General features: G+C 40.3%; 1 protein-coding gene across 5 annotated transcripts in view; it reads left to right on the top strand.

Annotated features, from left to right (window-relative positions):
* Nucleotides 1-26,765, top strand: part of CDK6 (cyclin dependent kinase 6) — a 228,799-nt gene that overhangs the window by 161,802 nt on the left and 40,232 nt on the right. For all 5 annotated transcript variants that reach the window (XM_017536421.2, XM_017536423.2, XM_037741298.1 and 2 more), the window contains one exon: nt 401-510. In XM_017536421.2, coding sequence (XP_017391910.1) covers nt 401-510 — 110 coding nt within the window. The remainder of the gene's footprint in view (nt 1-400; nt 511-26,765) is intronic.

Raw genomic sequence — 26,765 nt, forward strand, 5'->3', positions numbered from 1 at the left:
CCAATAATGCTGACCTAGGGATTGAGCTGTAATTGTTGCCATCATCTGTTTTCCATGTATTATTTTTTAAACGGCCTGAAGGGGTATAAAAAAAAAAAACCAAAAAACCGTTTCTAAGTTTAAAAAAAATGTTTTTGAGGCTTTGCTTTCTGAAACTCTTGTTAGTATGCCTTCCCAGTTAGACATAGAGTCGGAGGTGGGAACCCAGTTTGTGGGGATGATGTAATTTCCTGGCCTCTCAGTGATGAGTCCTATTTACTTATTGCTTCTATTGCAGTGTCCTTATATGATTTATAGGAGTTCTTTCTGAACTAGATCTTGTCATTAAACCAGGTTTTGTGAGGAGTCTAAGCCAACAGCCGTCTTCGTCAGTAACACTCAGATCCGCTTGCCATTGCAGGTCGTCACGCTGTGGTACAGAGCGCCCGAAGTCTTGCTCCAGTCCAGCTACGCCACCCCCGTGGATCTCTGGAGTGTTGGCTGCATATTTGCAGAAATGTTTCGTAGAAAGTAAGAAATACGTTTTGTTCACTCTGCTTTCCTTGAAAAGAGACTGTGGATCTTTGTGAGTTTAAATGGCAGCATGGCATTTCTGTCATTAGGGGGTCATGATGGCCAGATCTATCTGCCCCAGGCTGACACTTGCAAGCCTGTCTTGAAATAGCCTTCTCAGTGCTTACAGTGTTGTTTTATATGACTGTAGCTTGCAGCTTTTGGAAACTCTGCCTGGGAAGCAACACCTCACTGTTCTTATAATTTACATTGTTTTATTGGTGATGATAGGACATGGTGAACATAACACATATTTTGGCATTTTTCTAGTGAAGAAATATCCTCAAAGTGGACTTTATTCATAGAAGGAGAACCAAGTCTGTTAATTATATGAAAATTTTGAATGGAATTTTGATGGTGAGAATAGTTGAAACAATACTTAGGCTGAAAAAGAATAGGCAAGGGGGATGTCAGTGCCACTTCAGAGCACTTAAAATGCTGCCATGTACAGGAGAGATTAGACATATTCAGGGACTATAGAGGACAGAAACAGGACCAAGGATACAGAAATTACAAAAAGAAAGATTTTTGTTAAAAGGGGTAGAAATCTAATGATTAGACAGTTATCTGAAAAGTAGATTGTTGTTTGTGAAAATATTGAGTTCTCATTGTGTGTCTAAGAAGAGGCTGGACCTCCACACATTGGAGATGTTTCAGTAGCATTTATAGGGTTGGTGGGTAGGCTAGACGCCTTCCAGATTCCCTCTGAGAGAGCATGTGATTCATTTGTTTGATTTTCAGGTCACAAGGATTGCCAAATAACATAATAAAGATTTGCCAGGAAAATAATCCATACCTGGATACTAAGTTCAGCGTAATCAAAATTAAACCTAATTATAATCTAATCTCCTTTTCTTTTCTATTTTTATTTTGGTGGGAAAATGTGAGTTAGATGAGTTAAGAAACAATATATTCCCATTGGACATATTATGTTTAAAATGTAGCTCCATGGTAGCTCACAAGGAAAAGAAGTGGTCAGCCATTGTTTGCTTGTTTGGTTGGTTTTAACCAAAGTTTTGTGCATGTAATAAATTTTTGGAACTATTGCTAGTACTCAGTAAATTAATCTGTGGCTCATAGGATGCGAGAGCATGGCAAGGAGATCAGAGTGCACAGATGTTTAATGCAGCCCTACCGTATGCCAAGTATAATGTCAAACCTCTTCCTTTATGCTGCCTTTCTTAGTCTTACCAATAAGAGGAAACTGAGATGAAGTGGTACACTTATTTGTCTAACATTAGACAGCTGAGAAGTAGCAGGGGTATGAGTCCAAAGGAAATCTTGCAAGTTCTAATCCAGCATTGATTTTTTTTTCCCAAGGAGGGGAGGGAAAAAGTATTCTTGAATTTAGCTACAGTGTTTGCCAAACAGCCAAATTAGTGATTTTGAAAGTTTGCTCCCTGGACCAGGAACCTTAGCATCACCAGGCAGCTTGTTGGAAATGCAAATTCTCAGGCCCCTCCCCAGACCTATCAGTTCAGAAGTCTTGGGCTGGGATCCAGCAATCTGTGTTTTAACACGTCTTCCGATCCTAATACAGCTTCCAGGATAAGAACCCCTGGGTTGAATGACAGTCACCAGGGATGGGCAGTCTTTAAAAGTACGGCTCCCAGGCCTCTCCCTTGAGATTCTGATTCATTACTGGGCTGGGGCCAGGAATTCTTGTTTTTAAAAGTACCTTCAGCAATTCTTTTTATCCAACAAGTGTGGAAGACATGGGTTAAAGGCTTATAGTTGGAACTGAGAATAATTTACTGTCAATAGAGCAGAGTAGGAGTTTGGACAGTCACTCTACTTCATCCCAGGAATAACTCTGCGCAGTCAAGAGTTGATTAGAGAAATGCTTATTGGAATTATATTTATGTGTCTAGAATAGTCCCAACTGTAAAGACAGAGTCCTTCAGCAATTACAGACTTGGATACTAGTCATGATTAATGATAAAAGTCCATTTTTTTAAGATGTTAAAAGAAAGATAAAATTTGAGATATATAGAATTAAGTATTCACGACTAAGAAATTTGCGGTATGTTTAAATATAGGCAGTCTCCACTTGTGGAACAATTTTATTTTAAAGCTTTAAAAGCGTTTTCCACTGAAGTGATAAGTGGTCATTGGATTCCAAGCCTAGCTTGCAGAATCCTCTATGACCTGGAACATATACAAAACACCCATTGTGCTATTTCATTAAAACATTTTTTTCTGTGGAAAAATTTGTTCTATGTTTCAATCCAAGACTAGAATACTCCTCTCTCCATCTCAGCATTGGGACTGAGAAGTGGGACTCAAATATTGGACACACATCCCTTCTAGGGTGGGTACCCTGTCTCCTTGGTATTTCCTGTAATACCCCCCGATATCTGAATGTGGCATGCTTCTTACTTATGCCAGAAAAGTTCTGGGTCCATCCCCATCTTGACCTGGTTCTGACTTAATTACTCCTGATTCACTATTGACCCGGTAAGACTTCACAAGCCATAGATTCTTAAAGCAGACTCATTCATTGCTTTAGGCTAATCCTAAATCAGGGAATCCTGGCATGTGACCACTCTGGTTACCCACTTGATGCTAAGGCAGTAGTTACAATTTTTGTCATTTCTTTATCACCTGCATTGTTTTTGCCATATTCTTATGACATTGGTACTATTATTTACTCAGGGTTTTTCTACTACTCTTTAGCAGTTTACTTTTTTATTTAGCCTCATCCTAAAGTACAGTCATTTGTTGCTTAACAACAGGATTACATTCTGGGAAATGGATTGTTCGGTGATTTCGTCATTTTGCAAACATCGTAGTGTGTACTTACACAAAGCAAGATAATATAGCCTACTATACACCTAGGTTGTATGGTATAGCCTATGGCTCTTAGGCTGCCAATCTGTATGACATATTACTGTACTGACTACTGTAGGCAGTTGTAACAATGGTATTTGTATCTCTAAACATAGAAAAGATACAGTAGAAATATGGTATAAAAGCTAAAAAATGGTATACCTATATAGAACACTTAACATGAATAAGACTTGCAGGATTGGAAGTTGCTCTGGGTGAGTCAGTGAGTGAGTGGTGAGTGAATTGAAGGCCGAGGACATTACTGTACACTACTGTAGACTTTATCAACACTGTACACTTAGTCTACAACAGATTTATCTAAAAGTATTTTTCTTCAATAATGAATTAACCTTGGCTTACTGTAACACTTTTACTTTATAAACTTTTTCAATTTTTTGGCCGAGTGTGGTGGCTTACTCGTGTAATCCCAGCACTTTGGGATCTGAGACAGGTGGATTGCTTGAGCTCAAGAGTTGAAGACCAGCCTGGGTAACATGGCAAAACCCCATCTCCACCAAAAAGACAAAAATTACCCAGGCATGGTAGTACATGCTGAGTTGGGAGGATTGCTTGAGCCTGGAAGGCAGGAGTTGCAGTGAGCTGAGATTACACCACGGCACTCCAGCCTGGACAACAGAAAGAGACCCTGTTTCAAAAAAAAAAAAAAACTTTAAGAAAATTTTAAATGTTTTATTCTTTTGTAATAACACATGTTAAAATACAAGCATGCCTGATGCAGTGACTCACTGTAATCACAACACTTTGGAAAACTAAGGCAGGAGGATCACTTGAGCTTAGACGTTCAAGACCAGCCAGGGAAACTTTGTGAGACCCCTCCCCCATCTCTACAAAAAATAAAAATAAAAAGTCAGCTGAGCATGGTGGCACACATCTTTTGTGCTAGCTCCTCAAGAGGCTGAGGTGAGAGGATCACTGGAGCGCAGTTCAAGGTTGAGCTAGGATCATGTCACTACACCCTAGCCTAGATGACCCTCTCTAAAGAAAAACTAAACAAACAATAAACACAAACGCATTGTACATCTATATAAAATATTTTCTTTATATCCTCATTCCATAAGCTTTTTTATTTTTATTATTTTTTTTGACTTTTTATACTTTTTTGGTAAGAACCATGACAAACATGCAGATTAGCCCAGACCCACACAGGATGGGGATGGTCAGTATCACTGTCTTGCCTCTCGACTTCTTGTCCCATTGGGAGGTCTTCAGGGGCAATAACACACCTGGAGACGTCATCCCCTATGATAACAATGCCTTCTCCTAGAATACCTCATGAGGGACCTGGCTGAGACCGTTGTACAGTTAACTCTCTTTTTATAAATAGTACACTCTAAAATAATGATAAAAGTATAATATAGTTAATACATAAACCAGTAACATAGTCTTGTATTAGCAGATGTTATGTACTGTATACAGTTATATGTGCTATACTTTAATATGACTGGCAATGCAATAGGTTTATTTACACCATCATCACCACAAACGTGTGTGGTAATGTGCTGCACAACAATAACATTAAAATGGCTATGACGTCACTAGGAGATAGGAATCATTCCCCTTCATTATAATCTTTGAAGACCACCCTCACATATGCAGTTAATTCATTGTTGACCAAAACGTTATTATGAGGGTCATGGCTATATGTAAAAATCAGAGATTTGACCAGTTATTTATTTGTCTGATACACATTAGAATAAATTTATAACCATTAAAATTGTTGAGAAAGTTAATGCATTTTTACTCTCTAATCATCTCACATGTCACCAATAGTATATGTCACAAGTTGGAAACCCTATAACAGGTGTTCCTTTCAATCTACAAATAACTTATTGAGTGGCTGCTGTATGCCAGGCACACTTCTAGAGGGATGACTTAAATCCTAGTAGAGAAAAGATGCATTACCTGCACAATTAGTTAATTAGTTGGAGCTGGGATAAATGCTGGGAAGAAGTGTAGGGTACTGTGAGTGGGTATAATGACAAGTCTGTTTTTGGAGAGGGAAGATTTCTCAGTGGAAGGCCAGAAGCTGGGATTAGCCTTCTTTAGAGGTCACATCCTAGTTGTTTATTTAAAATCTATAAGGAATAATCATTTATGCATCAGCCTGGCTCTCCATCCTCCATAACCTAGAGAAAAGAAAAGAAGCAAAGGGAGTTACCGTTTGTCATGTGACAGGCCCATGCAGGGGCAGAGCGGGGCCGGGGGGTGGGGGGGGGTGCTTCACGTGCATTATCTGCTTAAACCCCTATTCTGAAGGCTTCTCTCCAGAGCTTACAAATAAGAACTAGAGCCTTCCACAAGGAGAGTGAGTAACTTGCCCATGAGCATACAATAATGAAATGGCAGAGCCAAGCCCCCAGGTCTTTCTGACTCCATCACCTTTGATTTTTTTCTGCTCTGCTGAGTTTCTACTGTTGCTGTTGTTTGACCTACTAGGCCTTTTATTTTATTTATTTTTTGTTTTTGAGATGGCATCTCGCTGTGTCACCCAGGCTGGAGTGCAGTGGCGCAATCCTGGCTCACTGCAGCCTCCGCCTCCTGGGTTCAAGCAATTCTTCTGCCTCAGCCTCCTGAGTAACTGGGACTACAGGTATGCACCACCACGCCCACATAATTTTTTAGTAGAAAAATATTTTTTAGTATTTTCAGTAGAGACGGGGTTTCACCATCTTGGCCATACTGGTCTTGAACTCCTGACCTCATGATCCACCCACCTCAGCCTCCCAAAGTGCTGGGATTACAGGTGTGAGCCACCATATCCAGCCTAAGCTGGATATTTTTTTCTGGAATGTTTTGTGTAGTTATGATTTAGCAGCAATGATTTTAGAGTCATCAAGAAGCAAATTACACATTTATTTAATAGCTTTGAAAAAGAATCTCTCCTGTATTGGAAAGGTTGGCCAGTTCTCTGTCATATTATTAAGAGGTGCTTGTCTTTTATTCAAAAATGAAATACCTAGGAAATCATAAACTCAATAGAGTCTTAGAGCAGATTTTTGACAAAGAGCCAGAGAGTTTAAATATCATCTGTCACTGTTATCTGGGCTTAATAATTACCCACACTGGCCCACAGAAGCATTCTACAAAGCGGGTAACAGCTACGTTTTTTATCTTTCTCCTTTAATTTTTCATCCAGAGTAACCCATCCTTACACCACATTGAATTGTATTTTAATACTAAAAAAAAAAAAAACCATTGTTATAAATTTGGTTAGTCACCAACTAGTTATCTTAAACGATGAGCCTGGACGGATGGATGGTTGGATGGATGGATGTGATAGATTGATTTTTAACTATACAGCAAAATAAATTCACAACATTAACTCCCCAGGTATCTATTGGTTGCCTTTTGATCCTAGTCAGAACTGTTGTCTGTAGTTTGAAAGTTATGGGGTTTCCTAGGCTACAGCAAAGTCACATCAAATGCACATTTAGAAAATAAAACATGTGGCCAGGTGTGGTGGTTCACGCCTGTAATCCCAGCACCTTGGAAGGCTGAGGCAGGAGAATTACGAGGTCAGGAGATTGAGACTATCCTGGCTAACATGGTGAAACCCCATCTCTACTAAAAAATTAGCCTGGCATGGTGATGCACGCCTGTAGCCCCACCTACTCAAGAGGCTGAAGCAGGAGAATAGCTTGAATCCGGGAGGTGAAGGTTGCAGTGAGCTGAGATCGGGCCACTGCACTCCAGCCTGGGCAACAGAGCAAGACTCAGTCTCAAAAAGAAAAAAAAGAAAACATGATTCTTTGAATATGAAGATTGTGGTAAGCAGATAGTAATTCTTAGAAGTTCTGAGTTGCCAGCTCTGCCAATCCTTAGCAAAGAAATGCCAAATGCTACCAAGAAGAATGTAACAAATAGAGTCACTGTTTGAAGGAAACAAACAAGGCTTCATGATCGGTCATATTGCCTCTGTCTGGTGGCCTATCTAGGCTTGTCGTCACTGATTTCTATGAATTAAACACCAGTAGCTGAGAAACTGACAGTGAAACTGTCCTTTGTGGGTCAGTGGTCAGTGAGCAAATGTCTTTAAAATGTCAGAGTGCCTTGCCAATTTTCCCATTGGTTACTGTGTTGGTGCCTCCCCATATTTGAGCACCCTCCCTGGTGAACTCCAGGAAAAGAGGTCTCACAAGCTGATCTGAACACTAAGGCACCAGAAGGCACACCCTAGCCTATGAGAAGAAACTCATCATTTCAAGTTAGGTCAAAATACGTGCATGGAAACCAGGGCACTCTAGACTTTCAGATTTCTTACCTCTTATTGGATATTTTCCTAGACCCTTTTTTTTCTTCCTTTAAAGGACCAGCTAAGTGGGAAGATCTCTTTAGAAAGCATTTTCATGAGTGGGAAACTATCCAAGATGGTACCCAGGAAAAGGTCCAATCTTGGTTGAATAATGCATACAAGGTAGTTCTAAGTAAGAGCAAATTAATACTTTTGTAATGTTATTAATATTGATTTTTTAAATTCTTAATGTGTATTTTAACATGAATTTGAAAACTCTATTTGTTTTCATGGCATATATTAACAAGCCACCCCCAGACCTGGCGTTTCCCTGTGGGGGCATCTCTTGGCCCTCCACCTTCCCACTCCAGGGTCCCCCCTAGTCTCACATCCTGGGTCTGCCTGCTCTGTGGTCTTTACCACAAACCAGATTTTCTCTGCTTAGTCTTCTTCTAACCATCCTATCATATATCATATACCACTCTACCATTCTTCCCTCTTACTTCCCAAGCCATTGCGTCCCTCTTACTAACAACTACTGGTTTATTACTTTCTCCCATGTTCCCATCCCTGTTCTTAGCAGCTAGCACCTCCCCTCTCTCTGCTACTCCTTTCAAGTCTGCCTCTTGGACTCCTTGTCACATAGGAAGCAGTTCCTCTCTTTCTTGAACTTTTACTCACAATCTTCTTCTTCAAAGTAACTAAAACCAGGCCTTTTTCTGTAGGTGCTGTATCCCCTTAAGAAGGCAATTGCAGTGTTTTTAGCTGTCTGCTCCTTGGGGGCACAATTCTACCAAAGCCTCTCAACTTCTTTGCCATTCTCTTACGCTCCCATCTCCCCAGTCCTAATTGCATGACCTGGAGATTTTCAGGACCCATGATTTTTAAGCAGAGTCACTACAGAGTAAGAGTAAATGTCACTGATGGAAGTGTTTTGCACATACGTGGAGACAGAGCAGTTTGAGGATCTTGATTGACTCAGCAGCTGCGTCACTCAGCTTGCACTCTCCCTGTCCCTCAGCCTATACACAAGCATTTAGTGACCCCTGTGAGAATTCATGTTCTCTTCTCCATTCTCACTACACTGTACATTAGGGACTCCATCATCCAAACGTTCCACCACTGAAAAGAAAGCTCTACTTGGAGACAGAAATAAGAGCAACTAGAGCTCACACGCTTGTTCAGCACTTGCATCTAGGCTTTTGGTGGGCACGTTCCCTCTCCTCCAGCTCCCCTCCTTTGGTCTCAGACCCAGTTCCATGCTAGGATTCCCTTTTCTTCCCATCCCCACAGTCCTTAAGCCCCAACCTACACTCTCAACTCAACATACTGTCTCATCTCCAGTTAATTAAGATGAGTGAAGCCCTCAAAGTGAGCTCCTTTTTTCTTTCAATTCAAAAATCTTTGTTTATCTTCACCTTCTCCTTCCTTCCCTCCAGTTTCTGAGGATGCATTCTCCCTACTTATAAGGCAAATCCCTCAACCCTTGCTCTCGTTCCTACCCTGCTTCTGGGTTCTGATGTCATCCATCATCCCTTTCTGACTTGCCTCTAAAGAGTCAAATTATGCCCTCATCTCTCCATTCTAGAAAAGATTCTCACTCTCCTTTGTATTCCCCTGGTCTTTCTCTTTCCCTTCATGCCCAAACTTCTTGAAAGAATAGAGTCTGCACATGTAGCCTCCACTTCTTCATCACTTGCTCATTTCTTCATCCCTTCCAATCATAAAAATAATAGATAACATTTATTGTGCACTTACTGTAAGCCAAGTTCTGTGCAGTTCACCCTTGAACAACATAGGTTTGAACTGCACAGGTCCTCTTATATACAGACGTTTTTCAGTAAAAGATACACCAAGTGTGCCTGCCTCTCCTATCTCCCTTTCCATCTCCTCCACCTCTTTTGCCTCTGCCACCCATGAGACAGCAGGACCAACCCTTCTTCCCCTTTACCCTCAGCCTACTCAATATGAAGATGAAGAAGATGAAGACCCTTACGATGATCCACTTCCACTTAGTGAATAATAAATATGTTTTCTCATTCTTATGATTTTCTTAATAACATTTTCTTTTCTCTGGCTTACTTTATTGTAAGAATACAAGGTATACTGCATATAACATACCAAATATGTGTTAACCAGCTGTTTGGTATTCATACGGTTTCCAGTCAATAGTAGGCTATTTATAGTTAAGTTTTAGGGGAGTCAAAAGTTATACATGGACTTTTGACTGCACAGGGGGTCAGCACCCTTAACCCCAGTGTTGTTCAAGGGTCAGCTATATTTGGTAACTTTTACTGAAAAGTACCTGTATGTAAGTGGACCTGTGCAGTTCAAACCTATGTTGTTCAAGGGTGAGCTGTACAGAGCTTGGCTTACAGTAAGTGCACAATAAATGTTATCTATTTTTATAATTGGAAGGGATGAAGAAATGAGCAGTTTCATTTAAATCTCAGAATAACCTTATAAGGGGTACTGTTGTCATCCCCATTTTACAGGTAAGAAAACTGAGGCCCAAGAAGAGGCTTTGACCAGGGTTATTTGACTTCAGAGCTCTCCAGACACTTAGGCTGCTGTGTCAGAGGTAGATGGTGATCTCCTCATCGTCGCATCCAGGGGCCTCCTCTCCATCCCTATCTCACTTGATGTCTGCAGCATTTCAGTCTTGTGGCCACTCAATCCATGAAAGCCCCCCTGTCCTCACTGTTGGTGAAAAGCACACCTTATGGGTGCCTCTGCTCATATCCCCTTCCCTGGCTCTTCGTCTCCCTTCTCCCAAACGTAGGTGTTTACAAAGAGTTCTATCTAGATAAGATGCAGGTGACCCTCAGATGGGCCCTAGGGCCGCACTGCAGTTTCCTAATGGACTGACTCTTCCATCAACCACCTCACAGATACCCTTTCTTCACTGAATCCATCGAACCAGCTTCTCTTACCTTCCCTGTTTCTACCCCACAGACCCCCAGCTAGGTCCTCAGAGTCACCGTGGAGCCATGTTCATCCTTCTGTATCCAGGTCCTGTGGATTTTGTCTCATGGAGCCCCTCCGATCTGGCCCATTTCCATCACGGCCTGCATCTCCCTAATTGAGGCTGTCTTTAACAGTCACCCAGTAACCTACCAATCTGTCTCCCTGTTTCTTGCCCATTCATGTGTTTATGATGAATTAATATTCTTATTATCACCCTTTTCAAAACCTCGCTAAGACTGCCATAGGATCCAAGACTTTTTTAAAGAAGGCTCCAACTCTGTTCTGGCCATAGCTTATATTATTCTCCAAGATGTCACTATTAGTCAAAGAGACCTACCTTTTGGCCTCAAAACATGCCTCAAGGTTTTCCTCCTTAGAACCCTTGCCCTTTTCTTGTCCTGGGTACCCAGTGGCCTCTGTCATCTTTCAAAGGTAAACCTAGAAGCTGCTTCTTTAGCGAAGAGGCCTGAAGCACTGTCTCCCACCCCAGTAGCTGCATCGCATTCTGTCTGCACCTGTGTCGGAACGCTTTCCTGCACCACTGTCTTTCCATGCACACAAGTTGTCCACCACAGCCACAGCAATGATGTAATGCAGAGCACAGTGTTCTTTCTTAGGAACCAGACATCTAAGAATGGGTTCCAGCCTTGCCCCTACAGCTCTGTGACTGAAGGTAAACCATCAACCTCTGGAGCTTAGCATCTTTATCTGTAAAATGGAGAGGCTAGAATACCACATCCATGGAATTCAAACTGTGCTTCAGAGAACTTAGATCCCCCTCCTATGCATGGTCCAGGGAGTTCTCAGCCCTTCTTGCTCCCATACTCAGCAAGAGGTATCTTGCTTTCATCTCTTCTCTCTATTGGGCTTCTGAGATTTAAAAGGGTTCTAAAACACTGGCATGGATGGTGATCAAGATTCACTCCAACTCTGATATTCTTTGCTTCCAGAAAAAACCATATCCTGGTCATTTCTGGAATTCTTACTATGTCTAATATGGCTGATGTTCATACAGAAGTATAAAATGTGAATATTGTATTTCCTCAACTCCCCTCCAAACTCCCAAAGATATTCCCCTGGATATACTTCCAGTCCTTCCTTATTAAGAATTCAAGAGAGAGAGAGGGGGAAGGTGAGTGTGTGTGTGTGTGTGTGTGTGTGTGTGTGTGTGAAAGAGGGTGTGAGGAAAGAGTGTGTGTGTGTGTGTGAGTGAAAGGGTGTGAGGAGAGAGAGTGTGTGTGTGTGTGTGTGAAAGGGTGTGAGGAAAGAGAGAGAGAGAGTGTGTGAGAATGTGTGAGTGAAAAGGGGGGTGAGGAGAGAGAGAGTGTGTGTGTGTATGTGAAAGGGGGTGAGGAAAGAGAGAGAGAGAGAGCGAGAGAGAGTGTGTGTGTGTGTGTGTGTGTGTGTGTGTGTGTGTGTCTACAGAGCTTATTACACAATCTCATTACTCTTCTAACCTTGAAATCTTGGTATACATTATTCAATTTAATCGTCCCTTGTGACTTGTCCCAGGACCCCACATCTGGCCACTGGTAGAGCTTGAGCTAAAAGCTGTATAAACTATAGCAGCTACACTGAACTATAGCAAACTACACTGGAAAATTAGGCAGGCACAAGATAGAGGGTAGCAATAAAACAACTGTTGGTGTGTGTGTGTGTGTGTGTGTGTGTGTGTGTGTTTGCGACATGCCTATTTCTCTACCCTGCTGTTCCTTTTTTTGAACATTTGCATTGGCATGTGGAATATCTATAAAAGTATAAACCAGCTCTGCCTGGAAGAAATGTAACGTGAGCCACAAATAACATTTTTGAATTTTCTAGTAGCCACTCTTAAAGAGGTAAAAAGAAACAAGTCAAATTACTTTTAATAATATATTTTATTTAACACAGTACATCTAAAATATTATCATTTCAATATGTAATGAATATAAATATATGGATGAATGAGATATTTTTACATTCTTTTTTTTTTTTAGCTAAGTGTTCAAACTCCAATGTGTATTTTACACTTATAGCACATCTCAGCTCAGACTGGCCACATTTCAAGTGCTCAGGAGCCACATGTACTGATTGGACAATGCAGGTCTAAGTCATCAGATAAAAGGATAAATTAAAGAAGAAACAGACTTGCCATTTGTCAGGAAGAAAGAAGAAAATAAGTCAGTGCCCTTCTCACTGAAGTCTCGTTCTTCTTTCTCCCACATTGTCGTCTTTTCTGGTTTATGTAGGGGCTATAGACATTGGGGCTCTTGCATGTGAAACCAGCCAAGCTGAGGTTGATGCAGCTGCCCGGGCTTCTTCCCCTGAATTCATGGTGCTTGAGCTCCAACTTGCAAGTATAAAGTGTTTATCGACACTAGTGAACCGTCCTCAGTGTGTCCTGACTTTAAAAATGCTTACACGTGGGGAGCCTCATTGTCTCTGTGAACTTTCATTCCACGTGCCACTTTAAGAAACAAAAATTGGGCCGGGAGCGGTGGCTCAAGCCTGTAATCCCAGCACTTTGGGAGGCCGAGGCGGGTGGATCACGAGGTCAAGAGATCGAGACCATCCTGGTCAACATGGTGAAACCCCGTCTCTACTAAAAATACAAAAAATCAGCTGGGCATGGTGGCGCGTGCCTGTAATCCCAGCTACTCAGGAGGCTGAGGCAGGAGAATTGCCTGAACCCAGGAGGCGGAGGTTGCGGTGAGCTGAGATCGCGCCATTGCACTCCAGCCTGGGTAACAAGAGCGAAACTCCGTCTCAAAAAAAAAAAGAAACAAAAATTGCTGTAGGAAGGATCAAAGTAGGAGATTTCAATGCCTGTTAGTTTTATTTAATTGAAAAAAAAAATTAAACCAAAAAGTAAAATAACATAATCTGGTTGTAAAAACACCTAATGTTAATACAGAAGTATAAAATGTGAACACTGTCTTTCTTGTACTCCCCTCCAAACTCCCAAAGATATCCCCCTCGATATACTTCCACATCTTCCTTGCTACAAATTAGAGAGAGAGCGTGCATTTATCAATGCATAAAATACGTAGGTACACATGTAGATCTGTACATTTCTCTCACAGAAATAAGCTTACCCGATACTCTTCTGTACATTGCTTATTTGCTTTATTTTATTATAATTTGTCAGTAAATAGAGATTTAATGCATTTTTAAACAGATTAATAACTGACAGTTCATTTATTTCATAATTAATTTCCTCTTGATGGACATTTAGGGTATGTTTTGTCAAAAAAATACAAACAATGTTAACGGCAAGCAGTGTTGCAGTAAAATCCTTGTGCTTATTTTATGGAGCATTTGTCCAAGTATTTCTGTACCGTAAATTCCAGAAGTGAAATTATAGGGTCAAATGACATGCAAATTTTTTAAATTCTGCTAGCTAAACCAAATTACCCTGCAAGAAGTTTCAACTAAACTCTGTTTTTAGCTTGAGGTGGGAGGTAGGATCGAGATTCTCAAAGATGAAGAAACGTTGTCAACAGTAAAGCAAGACAAGAACTCTTACATAAGCCTTGCTACCTTTTGTACCACTACTTTAAAATAGTATCAAGTGGAGGCTGGACAGGTTGGCTTACACCTGTAATCCAAGCACTTTGGAAGGCCAAGGCAGGAGAGTGACTTGAGCTCAGGAGCTCTGGGCAGCATGGTGAGACCCTGTCTCTAGTAAAAAAAAAAAAAAAAAAAAAAAAAGAAAGAGAAATCAGCCGGGCATAGTGGTGTGCTCCTGTAGCTCCTACTATTCAGAGGCTAGGTGGGAGGATCGCTTGAGCCCGGGGGGATGGAGGCTGCAGTGAGCTAGGGCTGCACAACTACACTCCAGGCTGGGCAGCGGAGTGAGACTGGGTCAAAAATAATAAGTGGAAAACCTAAATGAATATGGTAATTTTATAAAACTTTTGTTAAGCTTGGTTTGATGCATAAGAGACATCTTTCAACTGTAAAATTCACTGTGGGTTTCCTTTTTATCAGTTGCATAGCGATAGGGAAGGAATCAACCTCATTTTGTCAGTTAAAAAAAATTATCTCAGATCATGTCCCAAGCAGTTTTTCAGACCAGCTTTTTTTCTAGTGCACAGCCGTTCAAAGATTATTCTACAGAATTTCATAAGTGCCTAGGCTTGAAGAATAATGTATATTGAGTTCTGATATTCCTTCCAGACAGAATTTGGGTCCTTCGTGTCATTTTTCCTTCTTAGTCACCGACGCTTGTGCATCATTACTTTGGATGCCTTCCAGGTCTACTCCTTGGAATAACTGTAGAAGCATTTCCATCAGCCACTTATAATAGGAAAATAATCAAACTAGTAGTTTCAAGTCTACCTGGTCATAAAGTCATATCTTTCAACCATTGAGTCAGATGAAAATATTCAGCTGGAGACAAGAAGCCACCCACTTTTGATTATAAAACACAGAAAGAGTCAATATTTTATACACTGAAAGCCATTTTTTTTTTAGAGAAAAACATACAAATGTAGTTAATATGTTTTATGTAACATGGGTGCCTTCAAAAATGAAGACCCAAAGAAAGAGGGACAACTGTGCATTTTTGTAGACAGTCATGCAGAAGCATGAGTGGAAGACCAAAGGCATGATCTAATGGTGATAAACTGGGGAAAACCTGACAAGGCCTGCTTGTTCAGATGCTTTCTGTGTCACCGTGTCTTCAGAGATAAGAATGCTCCTTTCCTCCAGGTATAGGGCGGGCACCTCTGGAATGAAAGTTTATGACCAACTTTAAAGGAAAATTAGAGAATCCTTTTGTGTCCCAGATGGAAAGTCAGTTCTTACCAGTCTAAATATTTAGTCGGTGGCAAACTTACCATCTCATTTTTGTCATGAGCGGGAGGCACCTCATAGCCCTATGGCATAGAAAGAACCACACCTGCACAAAATTATTCTAGCTGGGGCTTGGACCTCCAATCTGTGTTGAGTCTGGCCTTGGTGACTCCTTTAAAGCATGATGTCACATTTACATTTGTTTTATAGTGTTCATGCACATTTACTAGACAATAATAAATATAGTAATTAATGCAAGGTATTTCAGGTAAATGTAGATTGCTGAGATTTTATTGTATGCCTACACAATTTTCCACCAAACACAACTAAGGCACTAAATTACAATAAATAGTAAGAGGTATCAAAAGATTCTAGTAGATCTTGTACTAAAATGATAGGTGGTAGTGACAATCCGAGTAACTCCATGTGGGCCCCTGCTGTGGAGTGGTCTGTGGCTTTCTGATACCCTTGCTGTACCGTTTTGTGCTGAGGATCTACCTCCCATCTGGTGTTCCAATGGTGGCTGAAGGAGCTGGCCTCTGATAACACCCAGCACTTGGTTTAACTGAGAAACATTGGATATATTCTTACAGAAATAAAAGATATTATCTAGCTTCTTTTATTCCCTTCCTTCACTTCTTTCACCTCTTCCCTCTGTCCACACCCCTCTTCTCCTTCTTTCTTCCTTCTCTTTCCTTCTCTCCCTTTGTCCTTCTCTTCCTCCCACTTTAACCATAGGAAATATAGAGCATTCAGCATGGTCTTTCACATTGACCTTCTCTGGAAATACATAAAAGTATTGGGTTTGTGATTTATTGCTCCGGTTTTGCTTGCCAAATTAAATTTACAGATATTAGAATTTACTCATAGATAGGATCGATTAAAAGCTGTTGACTGCTTAGGAGTGTGTGTATATGTGCACACACACATACGTGGACTTTTATAACAGAAGAAAGAAAGGTGTGACAGAGACAACTGCAGACATGTGGACTATATTTACTTGCTGATTGAAACATTGCAAGGGACAATTCAATATGGCAGATTTCTACTGGAGATTAGATTTTTCCATGAACTGAACTGGATACTACCAGCTCTTCTCTTATCACTGGCACAAAGTTTGCTGGACATTTCCAGTCCAGAACTTGGGAGGAGATCCAATACTTTGAAAGTGGGGCAACAAGAGCCTGCCAAATGTGTTTGCACTGTGTTGCTCGACTATTTAATTGGTAATAATTTGACATACTAATATTATAATATTCAGCAGTAATTTGGAAGCCAATTGCTCTGTTTTGCTTGCCAGAGTCATATTGAATTCTTCAGGCATCAGCATGTAATAAACTTGATTTCAAAAGGCACTTTGTTAGGTGGCATACAGCCCTGATTAAAAATAGCACTGAACTTAGTACTTAGGCATTTTTCATTTTTTTCTCTAAACTAGTATCTTTTTTACAGATTGTGTGTTAACAGCTTCTTGTTGCATTTACCTCTGTAAACCCTCAATCAAAATTTATTCAAAATATTAGGAGCGTTTAGTTTAAAATGATACCTACTGGCCTGCACAAACATCCTGCATTGAAAACTAAGACTGGCAGTGAAATAATTATCAAAATTATAGGAAGAATTTTCATTTAGCCAGAACTGGATTGAAAAATCCATTTGGTGGCCAGGTGCAGTGGCTCACACCTATAATCCCAGCACTTTGGGAGATCAAGGTGAGCAGATCACTTGAGCCCAAGAGTTAAAGACCAGCCTAGGCAACACTGGGAGACCCTGTCTCTACCAAAAAAAAAAAAAAAAAGAAAAAATCCAGGCATGGTGGCACATGCCTGTAGTCCCACCTACTTGGAAGGCTGAGGTGGGAGAATCGCTTGAGCCTGGGAGATTGAGGCTGCAGTGAGCCATGATCGCACCACTGCAATCCAGCCTGGGTGACTGGCTTTTTTTCTGTCTCAGGAAAATATATATATATTTGGTGACACAGGTTTGTTATATGCACCTGGAAATAGGTAGACCTTTTTTCCCCCTCCCTCAACTCCCCTTGTTTCAGAAACACTAGGCTGATTTCAGTTCAGAAAATAGCCAGCTCTTCCCACTGCCCTTCCTATTGAGACCTCCACAGTGCTGTTGACTTACCTACTCCACAGTATTACATCTTTTGCTCTCTCAGGTAAGAGGCTTCAAATACCAGAAAACACATACATACCAAAAGGAAGTAAGGGTCTGAAAATAAGAATAGGATATTTGGTAAGTGGGGACAGAGACATAGAGAATATTAGATGAAACATACTAGATATTAACATATAAGCTACTCAGAGAGCATTAAATATTTACAGAGGCCAGGCACGGTGGCTCACACCTGTAATCCCAGCACTTTGGGAGGCCGAGGTGGGCGGATCACAAGGTCAGGAGTTCGAGACCAGTCTGATGAACATTGAGGAAACCCCTTTTCTACTAAAAAATACAAAAAAATTAGCTGGGTGTGGGGTGGCATGCGTCTGTAATCCCAGCTACTCAGGAGATTGAGGCAGGAGAATCGCTCGAACCCGGAAGGTGGAGGTTGTAGTGAGCCAGGATTCCGCCACTGCACTCCAGTCTGAGTGACAGAGTGAGACTTCATCTCAAAATAAAAAAATTAAAATTAAAAAATTTACAGAATAAGTTCAAAGTAACGTCTACATTGTATTAACTACAATGTCTGGTGAGATTACTCCCCTTAGAAAATGAAAAACAACTATCTGAAAGAAAAATTATTGTAACTTTTGAAAAAATACTACTAGATAAGACAAAGTAACATTATCCAAAGGGCTCAAAAAGCCAAAAGATAAAAATTCTGAAAATGATTAGCTAAGTCAGAAGAAAATTTCTAAAAGTCAGTAGACTAACTCAAAAGAATGCTAAAAGACATACTCTCTAAAACAGACACAAAAAGCCACAAGAACCGAACACTCTAAAATGTAAAAACAGCAATCTGAGATGGAAAGGGAGATGAATGAGACATGGAATAGTAAGGAAACTAAGTATATAGCACAGTCAAAATCTGATAGGAAGCAGTAAAACATAGAATTAATACTGTTGGAAATGGAACCACTGATATAAATGACAATATTGGAAGTTGTCTCAAAGACAACTTGTTCTGAGAAAAAAGAACAAAAGACTTATAAAATGGTGAGAAACTGACAAACATGAAAGATAAATAATGGAAATCTGGCCTAAGAAGTTGATGATCTTGAGGCCAGGTGCAGTGGCTCACTCCTGTAATCCCAGCACTTTGGGAGGTCAAGGCAAGAGGATTGCTTAAGCCCAGGAGTTTGAAACCAGCCTGAGCTACATGGTGACACCCTGTATCTAAAAAAGAAAAAAGAAAGGAAGCTGATGGTCTTAAAATGCAGCAATCAAAGCCACAAGTAAAGAAACACGTTCCTAAACTGAGGAAAGACTTGAGTACACAGATTAAAAGATCTTGCAATAGTTTGGGTGAAATCATTGAATAGAGACGCTAGCAGTTGGGATACTCAGGTCTGTGAATATAGAAAACTCATTTTATATCCACTAAAGAATAAAGAACTTATTGACTCACATAAATGGTGATCCCCTCATAGGTGAGCTTCAGGGTTGGCTTAATCCAGAAGCTGCAGCTCTGTCTCCCTAGGATTCCATTTTCTATGTCTTGGCATCTTCAAAGGCTGTCTTCACTCACGGCAGGGTGGGTACAGTAGTTCCAGGTTTCACATCTGCCCTGCAGGATACTCACATACTAAGAGCTCATTCTTCTGTGTCAGAATTTCAAACAGGAGCCCTGAGATTCATTCTTAGGACCGCTTGTGATATGGGCCTGCAGTAGAACCAGTGACTGAGACCAGAACAAAGGAATTTGTTCATCAGATAGATGGTAGATTGAAGAACATCAGCATTGTGCTACAAGGTGAAAGGGGGAAAGACCACCCACGGAATTCACTCCAAAGATTGACACAGAGCACATTTGGAAAAATGTTTGAATTGCAGGGAGAAAGAAAATAGCCTACAAGGATCAAATACATTTATTTTAAAGCTATACAAAAAGGAAAGAAAATCAAGCTGGCCCCAGACTACTCTCTTATTGAATAGAGGAGAATAGAAAAAATTCTACAGCTTTTTGGGGGGCAGAGTCTGTAACCCAAGAACTTTATTCTCAGCTGAGTTGTCTTAATGTGTGAAAGCAGTACAAAGTTTAGTGATACAAGGATTCAGTTTCTATTTGTATATTTGGTAAATACCCAGTGGGCATACCTGAGCTAACTAAGAAGGATGTCAAAATCTGTACATCAAGAACAGGATGCCATACCATGAAAGGACTGGTATGAAAGGGTTGCCCTGTAGTGATACTGTCACAGAACCAACATCCCACTCTTCACAGAAGCTCTGAGAACCATTACTTCAGCAGACCTCACCTGTTTGTACTGGCCATGTTAATGACCCTATAGGAATGTGGTTGGGTTACTATATTTTTCACAACAGCATCTGGATGAGGTTTAAAAGCAAATAATTTCATTATGAATTATTAGTTCTTATTAAGAGACTAGCCCTGTAATTGGACCTCAGAAATTCCCCCTGAAAAGCTTCAGGCAGAGTGTACCATCAGATTTAAAAGTCTAATTAAGTATGACTAAAATTGTGTTTCATTTTAGCCCACCTTTGACTAAAAGAAATGGTCTCTAAAGACCTAAAAAATAAATATATAAAAGGCTATCCAAAGTGAAAAACCAAAGATGAAATGGAAAGGGAGATAAATGAGATAAGAAAGAATTATAAATACATAAAATGGAGTACCTAATTTACAGTCCCCTTAAGGCAGACAGCAAAGAACAAAACTGACACTTGAGGAGAATTGAGAAAGTGATGCTAAGGCAAATTGGGTTAAACTCTCAGGTGGGTGATGTGTTCCTCTGATATCATATCTGGCATTTTCCCCAATTTTCTTAACATACATTTCTCTACCTGAAAATAGTGTATATTAATACCAAAAGTGATATTAATCAAAATGTTCAGTGTTGGTGGGATTGCTTAATAAATTACAATCTATCAGTACATTATGCAGTATTGAAATTGGAAAGTATTTGTACTGTAGTGTTCCTCCCTGTCAGAGTGTCGACTGTCATTCATGTTATTGGATGTGTTATTGTTATAAATATTACTGCATCACTTAGCCATTGTTAAAATATTGATGTGCTTCCAGACCCACTGGTAAGGAGCCCCTCCTTGGAGTACCCCAGCTCCCTAGATGCCCCTGTCTCTCTCCAAGATCCCAGGCGCTCCCTGAGATCCCACCACTAGAGAGTTAATAGCTGACACCAGGGTTCTTCCATGTCAAAAAAAGAAAAAAGGTTTTTTAGTATTATTTCCGATTATAGAAATGCATTCCTAGGACATTTGCTGTTATTCCTATATTCTCTTTAAGCCCCCTGAAGTCATCCTGTTTCTGGCAATGGTTTCTTCCAGCTACCATTTACACAATTGCTGGTCTAGAACAATTGATTATGCACCTTATGATATCAAAGACCTCCTACTACTAGTCCCTAACTCACTTCTGATCTTTATCCTGTTTCTTGGACCTTAAAGGCTTCTGGAAATGGGTAAAATTTGGAATTTAATTTCTAGCTGTGAAGTTCTTCCTTTGGTTTTGTTATTGTTGTTGTTTTGGGGCAGATTTAGCATTATCATTAACCGCTGTTAGCCATCTTCGCACAGAAATGTTTACCAGAAGTGATACCCAGAATGATCCCCTAATAGATCTACACACTAAACACTATGAATTTGTTACATTACATAGCAGAGGGATTTTGCAGATGTATTTAAGGTTATGAACCTCACAATAGGGAGATTATTCTGGATTAGCTGAGTGGCCCCAATCTAGAGCCCTTTTAAACAGAGAACTTTCTCAGGCTAAAAGCAGAAGAGATATGACAGAAAGAGAGACTCCAAGCATGGGAAGGATCAAGCATACTTTGCTGGCTCTGAGACGTAGTAGCCGCATTAGGAACCAGAGAGAGACCTCTAGAAACCATGGGCAGCCCCCAGCTGTCAGCTAGCAAGGAGACAGGGACCTCAGTCTTAAAACCACGTCAGACTGAATTCAGCCAACAGTCATGTATGAGATTGGAAGCAGATTTAGCCCCAGAACCTCCAGAATGGAACGTAGCTCTGCCGACACCTTGATGTCAGCTTTGTACAGCTCTAAACAGAGAACCAGCTGAGCCATACCATACTTGGACTTTTGACCTACAAAACTGTGAGATGATACATGAGTGTTGTTTTAAGCCACTATTAAATTTGTGGCAATTTGTTACAACAGCAATAGAAAATTAATATACCAATATGTAAAATAACAGCAACAACAAAAAAACCAACAGAAGGCTGTGGAATAAACACTAAACATTGCAGAAAACACAGTTCGGCTGTTGCCGCGCTCTGGCTGAGAATGTCTACACAGTAATGAGCACCAAATCTGAAGGCCAAAAGCACTTGGTGGGAGCTTTTTTCTTTGCACTCCACTAAAAACATACAAAAAGGATTGGGGCTTAGGGGGAAATGTATGAATATGTATGTATCTGTGTATCATTTTTGGTAAGAAAAACATTTTAGAGATGAACCATTTTAACAAAGTGGCCTTGTTATAGTGCCCTGATTAAAAGAGGGTGGGTGTATTGTTTGTAGCTTCTTGTTCGTTTACTTAAAGTCATTATTGCATATAGTAACAAATTGGTGAGAAGAAGAAACTATACAAAGGGGAGATTGTTTTGGCAATGGTACGTGCTGTCCTTTTTGTTCTTTACTTCTTCTAGTACAACTGTAAAACTTAGACATGCTTTTCAAGATGTGTTAGCACAAGATCTGGGTGTTGTTTATGGTTCCTAAACTCTGAAGGCTACTTACATAAGGCTCAACCCAACTTAGAAGATACAGTGAATTGCTTTGTGGTATGAATTGCACTGGTAATGTGGAAGCTTGCTAACATATGCTGTAATTCCAAAGGTAGTCGAGCATAGGAGATAATGTTGGAGCCAGACTGCCTGGGTTTAAATCCTAGCTCTTCCACTTACTAGCTGCATAGCCCAGGCCGAGTGACATAATCACCAGTGCCTCAGTTTCCTTTGGTGTGAAAATAGATAATAAAACTACCTCTCTCATGGTTTATTGTGAGAATTTTATAATATAAAGTGCTCAAAATGGCATTTTAGTACATTGATTGGAAGCAATAAATGTTAGCAATAACTATGATTATTATCCTTTCCATAAACATGAAAATATTCATGAAATTGGGGCATTCAGGCTCCTTGGACACAAAAAACAATTAATCCCAATGATTTTCCCCAAGTGAAGATGACCCGACCATCTGTATGAGAGAAGCAAACCAGGACAGCCAGTCACCTGTGAGGCCCATCTGTCCCCCTCTTCACTGGTGTTTTTCACTTCAAATTAGTGAGGCTGTGTAGATAATGTTGCCATTATAGCAGTCCTTGCCATATAAATCTTCATTTTATAACAGTTGACAAATGTATTTCTCAATCTGTTTTATGGAATAGTATTTTATGAGGTAATGATGGGCATGCTGTGAAATGATGGGTCAATACTAAATAAGTTGGGAAATATTGGGTTAAACAAAGGTTTCTGTGACTGAGGACTTAGCAAAGCCCGATTATTAATGTAAATTGTGAATTTCCAAAGATATATATACATATAGTGCATAGCTCCTGAAACATATTTGACTATGGGACTTTATTTTCAGGATATGCCTCTTAAAATTACTTGGAAGTATTCTTTACATCCAGTTTGGGAAACAGCTGCTCTAAAATAGGAGCACATTTTGCCAGGATTGTTTAACATTTATGAATTAGGATTATTATGAATTGTAGCTTGTTGTAAAGGAGATTTTTATACTTACATATCCCAAAAGTATATGTTTATGTATGTGTATCCGTAGTAAAAACTAAAATTAGATAAAGTAGTGAAGAGTCTATTTCCCATTTTGTAGATTAAAAATGGCCCTTCTTAGGTCAGATTAATGACTTTTCCCAGTAGTTCTTCTCTGACAGATAATGAGATCATCTCGTTGCTGGTCACTTGGCAAACACTTGGTCATCAAATATGTATTGTACTGGGCATCAGTCGATACATCAACACATGGTTTGTCATCCATCACTTTAGTGAGGCCTTTTATAAAAGAATCTGTAGTTTCAGCCAGCACCACTTGTTGAGATGGTAAGTTCTATAAGGTTAGTATCCTCTATGTGCGGAAATTCCCTTCTATTGACCTAAACTTACCTCTCTCAAATGTCAGGGATTCATCCCTTCACTTGATATTCAAAACTGGTGAATACAACCAAGTTTACTTTTATTGATTTTATACACTTCAGCCATATCCTCCACTCCTTTGGTCATTGTCTTTCTCAACTAAAAAGTCCCCATTTTTTAGTTTGTCACTTGACTCATGTCAAGACCTGTGAAGGATGTGAGATTTTCCCCTACTTACAAGTTAACAAATTAGTCTACCACAGTTTCATGAATGCTGGCGAAAGATACAAGACTCTTGGGTTAGAGAGAAAGGCCAGTTTATTACTCACACCAATAGCAGTAGCTACAGTATCAACATTTGCACCAGATTCCCAATTCCCTTAGGAAAATAAGGGGACCAGATGACAACTGCATGCGCGCACGCACACACACACACACACACACACACACAGAGTGTGTGTTACAAAAAAAAATCCCCAAGCTTTGGGAACATGAACCTTTTATAATGGTTCGTAGGTCGGCCTGACCGTTGCCCCAGCAGAAGGCATTATTATGTTTAAGAGTAAACCTGCTCATGCTATAGAGGGAAACACTATCGCCTTCCAAAGCAGTTTACTTGAAAATCTAGTCCAGCACAAATGCAGTTAATGTCTCTACTTGCAAGGTGTGCAGAAATACAAGGGACCCATGCAGAACTGTCTCCCAACAGGGAACAGCTGTCCCCTACATCTGCTACACCACTATTCCTTCCTCTGAGACATGTCAAGTTTCATTACACATATATCAAGGTCTGTAGCCAAACCTGCAATATTTAGATGAAAATATCTTGGTGCATTTATTTCATATTATAGAACTTAAACTCCACAGGGGCAAGGATCTTTGCTTTGTTTACTTGGATATCCCAGAGGCAGAGAGCTATATCTAGCACATAGTCAGCATTCAATAAAGATGTGTTGAATGAATATATGAATTTCCTATATTCTTCTTATTTGGATCCATAAGTTTATTGGCTTTGCTGTGCAGAAGCAGCAGTTATATTGGTACCTTCAAGAAACTGCCTGCAGAGATTCTTGGAGTCATCTGCCTGGAACACTGTCGGCTCACCCCCTCAACTCACCTCCTGTCTGCTCCATCTCATTCTTCCAATCTCATCTTAAATGTTATTTCCTCAAAGAGACCTTTCCGAATCCAGAATAAAATCAGTACTTTTGGGAATTCACTCTCACAACACCTTTGCTTTTTTCCTTCATAGCACTTAGCACAGTTTGTACTTATATTTATTTTAGTGTTTTCTGGCTTAAAACCTGTTTGCTGTATCACTCATGAAACTGTAAACCAGACCATCTCTATTTTGCTCACCACTGTATAGCTAGTACCTAACAGAGCATGGCGTAAAGTGGCCACCAACTAAATGAGTAACGAATACGTGAACGAACATATTGCAGCCTGTAGGTCAGAGCCCATCGCTATGAGTGGCTTTGGCATAAAATGGGCCAAATGCATCGTTTGCTCCTTGCCTTTTTCAAAACAGTTTGCCATCTTTCTCGTCAGTCACAAAGTCTCAAGATTTTTCTTCAGTAGAGTTTAGTCATTTTTTTGTGTTATATTCCCAGAAAGCACTTAATTTTAAATTCAGAGGTGTCATGTCATTTTACTAATCAAAACAGCATAAACATATTAAGTCAGTACTGGTCCTAGCATTATTCCTTTGGTAATTCTAATGTTTACACTTATGTATTTAACTCGGTTGCCTAATAAGGAAATGGAACTTCCAAAAGAATCCCATTAATCTCAATTAATGAATGAGCAAATATTCTTTGAAAACCTGCCAGGTGTTGGCCAGGTGTGGTGGTTCATGCCTGTAATCCCAGCACTTTGGGAGGCCAAGGCAGGCCAATTACCTGAGATTGGGAGTTCAGGACCAGCCTGGCCAACATGGTGAAACCCTATCTATACTCAAAATACGAAAATTAGCCAGTTGTTGTGGCAGGCGCCTGTAATCCCAGCTACTTGGGAGGCTGAGGCAGGAGAATCGCTTGAACCTGGGAGGCGGAGGCTGCAGGGAGCTGAGACTGCGTCACTGCACTCCAGCCTGGGCAACAGAGCGAGACTCTGTCTAAAAAAAAAAAAGAGAAACCTACCAGGTGCTTACAATCATTCTGGGCACGGTGGAAGATAGGAAAATCATGAAGACTGAGTCTCAAGGAGGTTATAACCTACATGAGCAAATAAAAATGTGCATGATGTGTTAGCATGTAATAAGTAGCAAGCAGTATCAGACCATGTATATGTAAGTGCTAAGCCACATGGTACAGATTTTTAAAACTGTTAAGAGCTTAGAAAAGTAAAATATTACCCCAAACTAGAATAATAGGAACTTCCTGAGATTAGTCCTGAGCTGGATTTTGGAGATGTTTAATTACATGTTTAACAAAAATTTCATGAGGCAAGCTACAGAAATAGCAGCGCAGTCTCAGAAAAGCAAGACCTGGCTGTACTGGAAGGTATAAGTTGGGAAATAGTGTCATGTATGCACAATCACTGTTGGACTATATGAATCACATACAGTCTTTATGACTCCTTTTCCATTCAGTTAAATGCTATACAGATAAAGCCACACCTTTGGACAAATACAACTGGGGTGAGAACCGTCAAAAGATGGAGCCTTGCTAAGGAGAATCCACGAAATAAACAGCTAAGGAAAGACTTAGAAGGTCATCCAGCATACTCATAAATTCCAGCTATTACCAAAGATGAAAGGGAAGTGAGAGCCATGAGGAACAATAGGAAGGAGTGCCCCGGCCCCCTCCAACTGCCTGTTTACAGGAGAGGAGGAGCAGCAGTGCTGCCCAGATGGCAGAGCCAAAGTTAGAATGAAGCTTCCTCGCCCTAAGACCTCTTTAGGAAATCCTGTTTGTGATGCTGGCTTCACTGTGAAGTCATCAGGATCCCCCACAGGGTTGCAGGAGCACACTTCTGGATTGAACCATGGTTTCTAATGCCGATTTGAAATCTTATTATCATGTGCACTCAGCAAGATAGAAACTGCATATCAGGTGAAGCTTGGGTCAGACTTTATTTTGCAAGCATTTACTTATCTTTCTTGTACGATGGAAATGCT

Source organism: Cebus imitator, unplaced genomic scaffold (genome assembly GCF_001604975.1).
Source record: "Cebus imitator isolate Cc_AM_T3 unplaced genomic scaffold, Cebus_imitator-1.0 Scaffold98, whole genome shotgun sequence".
In the NCBI taxonomy this organism is placed as follows: domain Eukaryota; kingdom Metazoa; phylum Chordata; class Mammalia; order Primates; family Cebidae; genus Cebus; species Cebus imitator.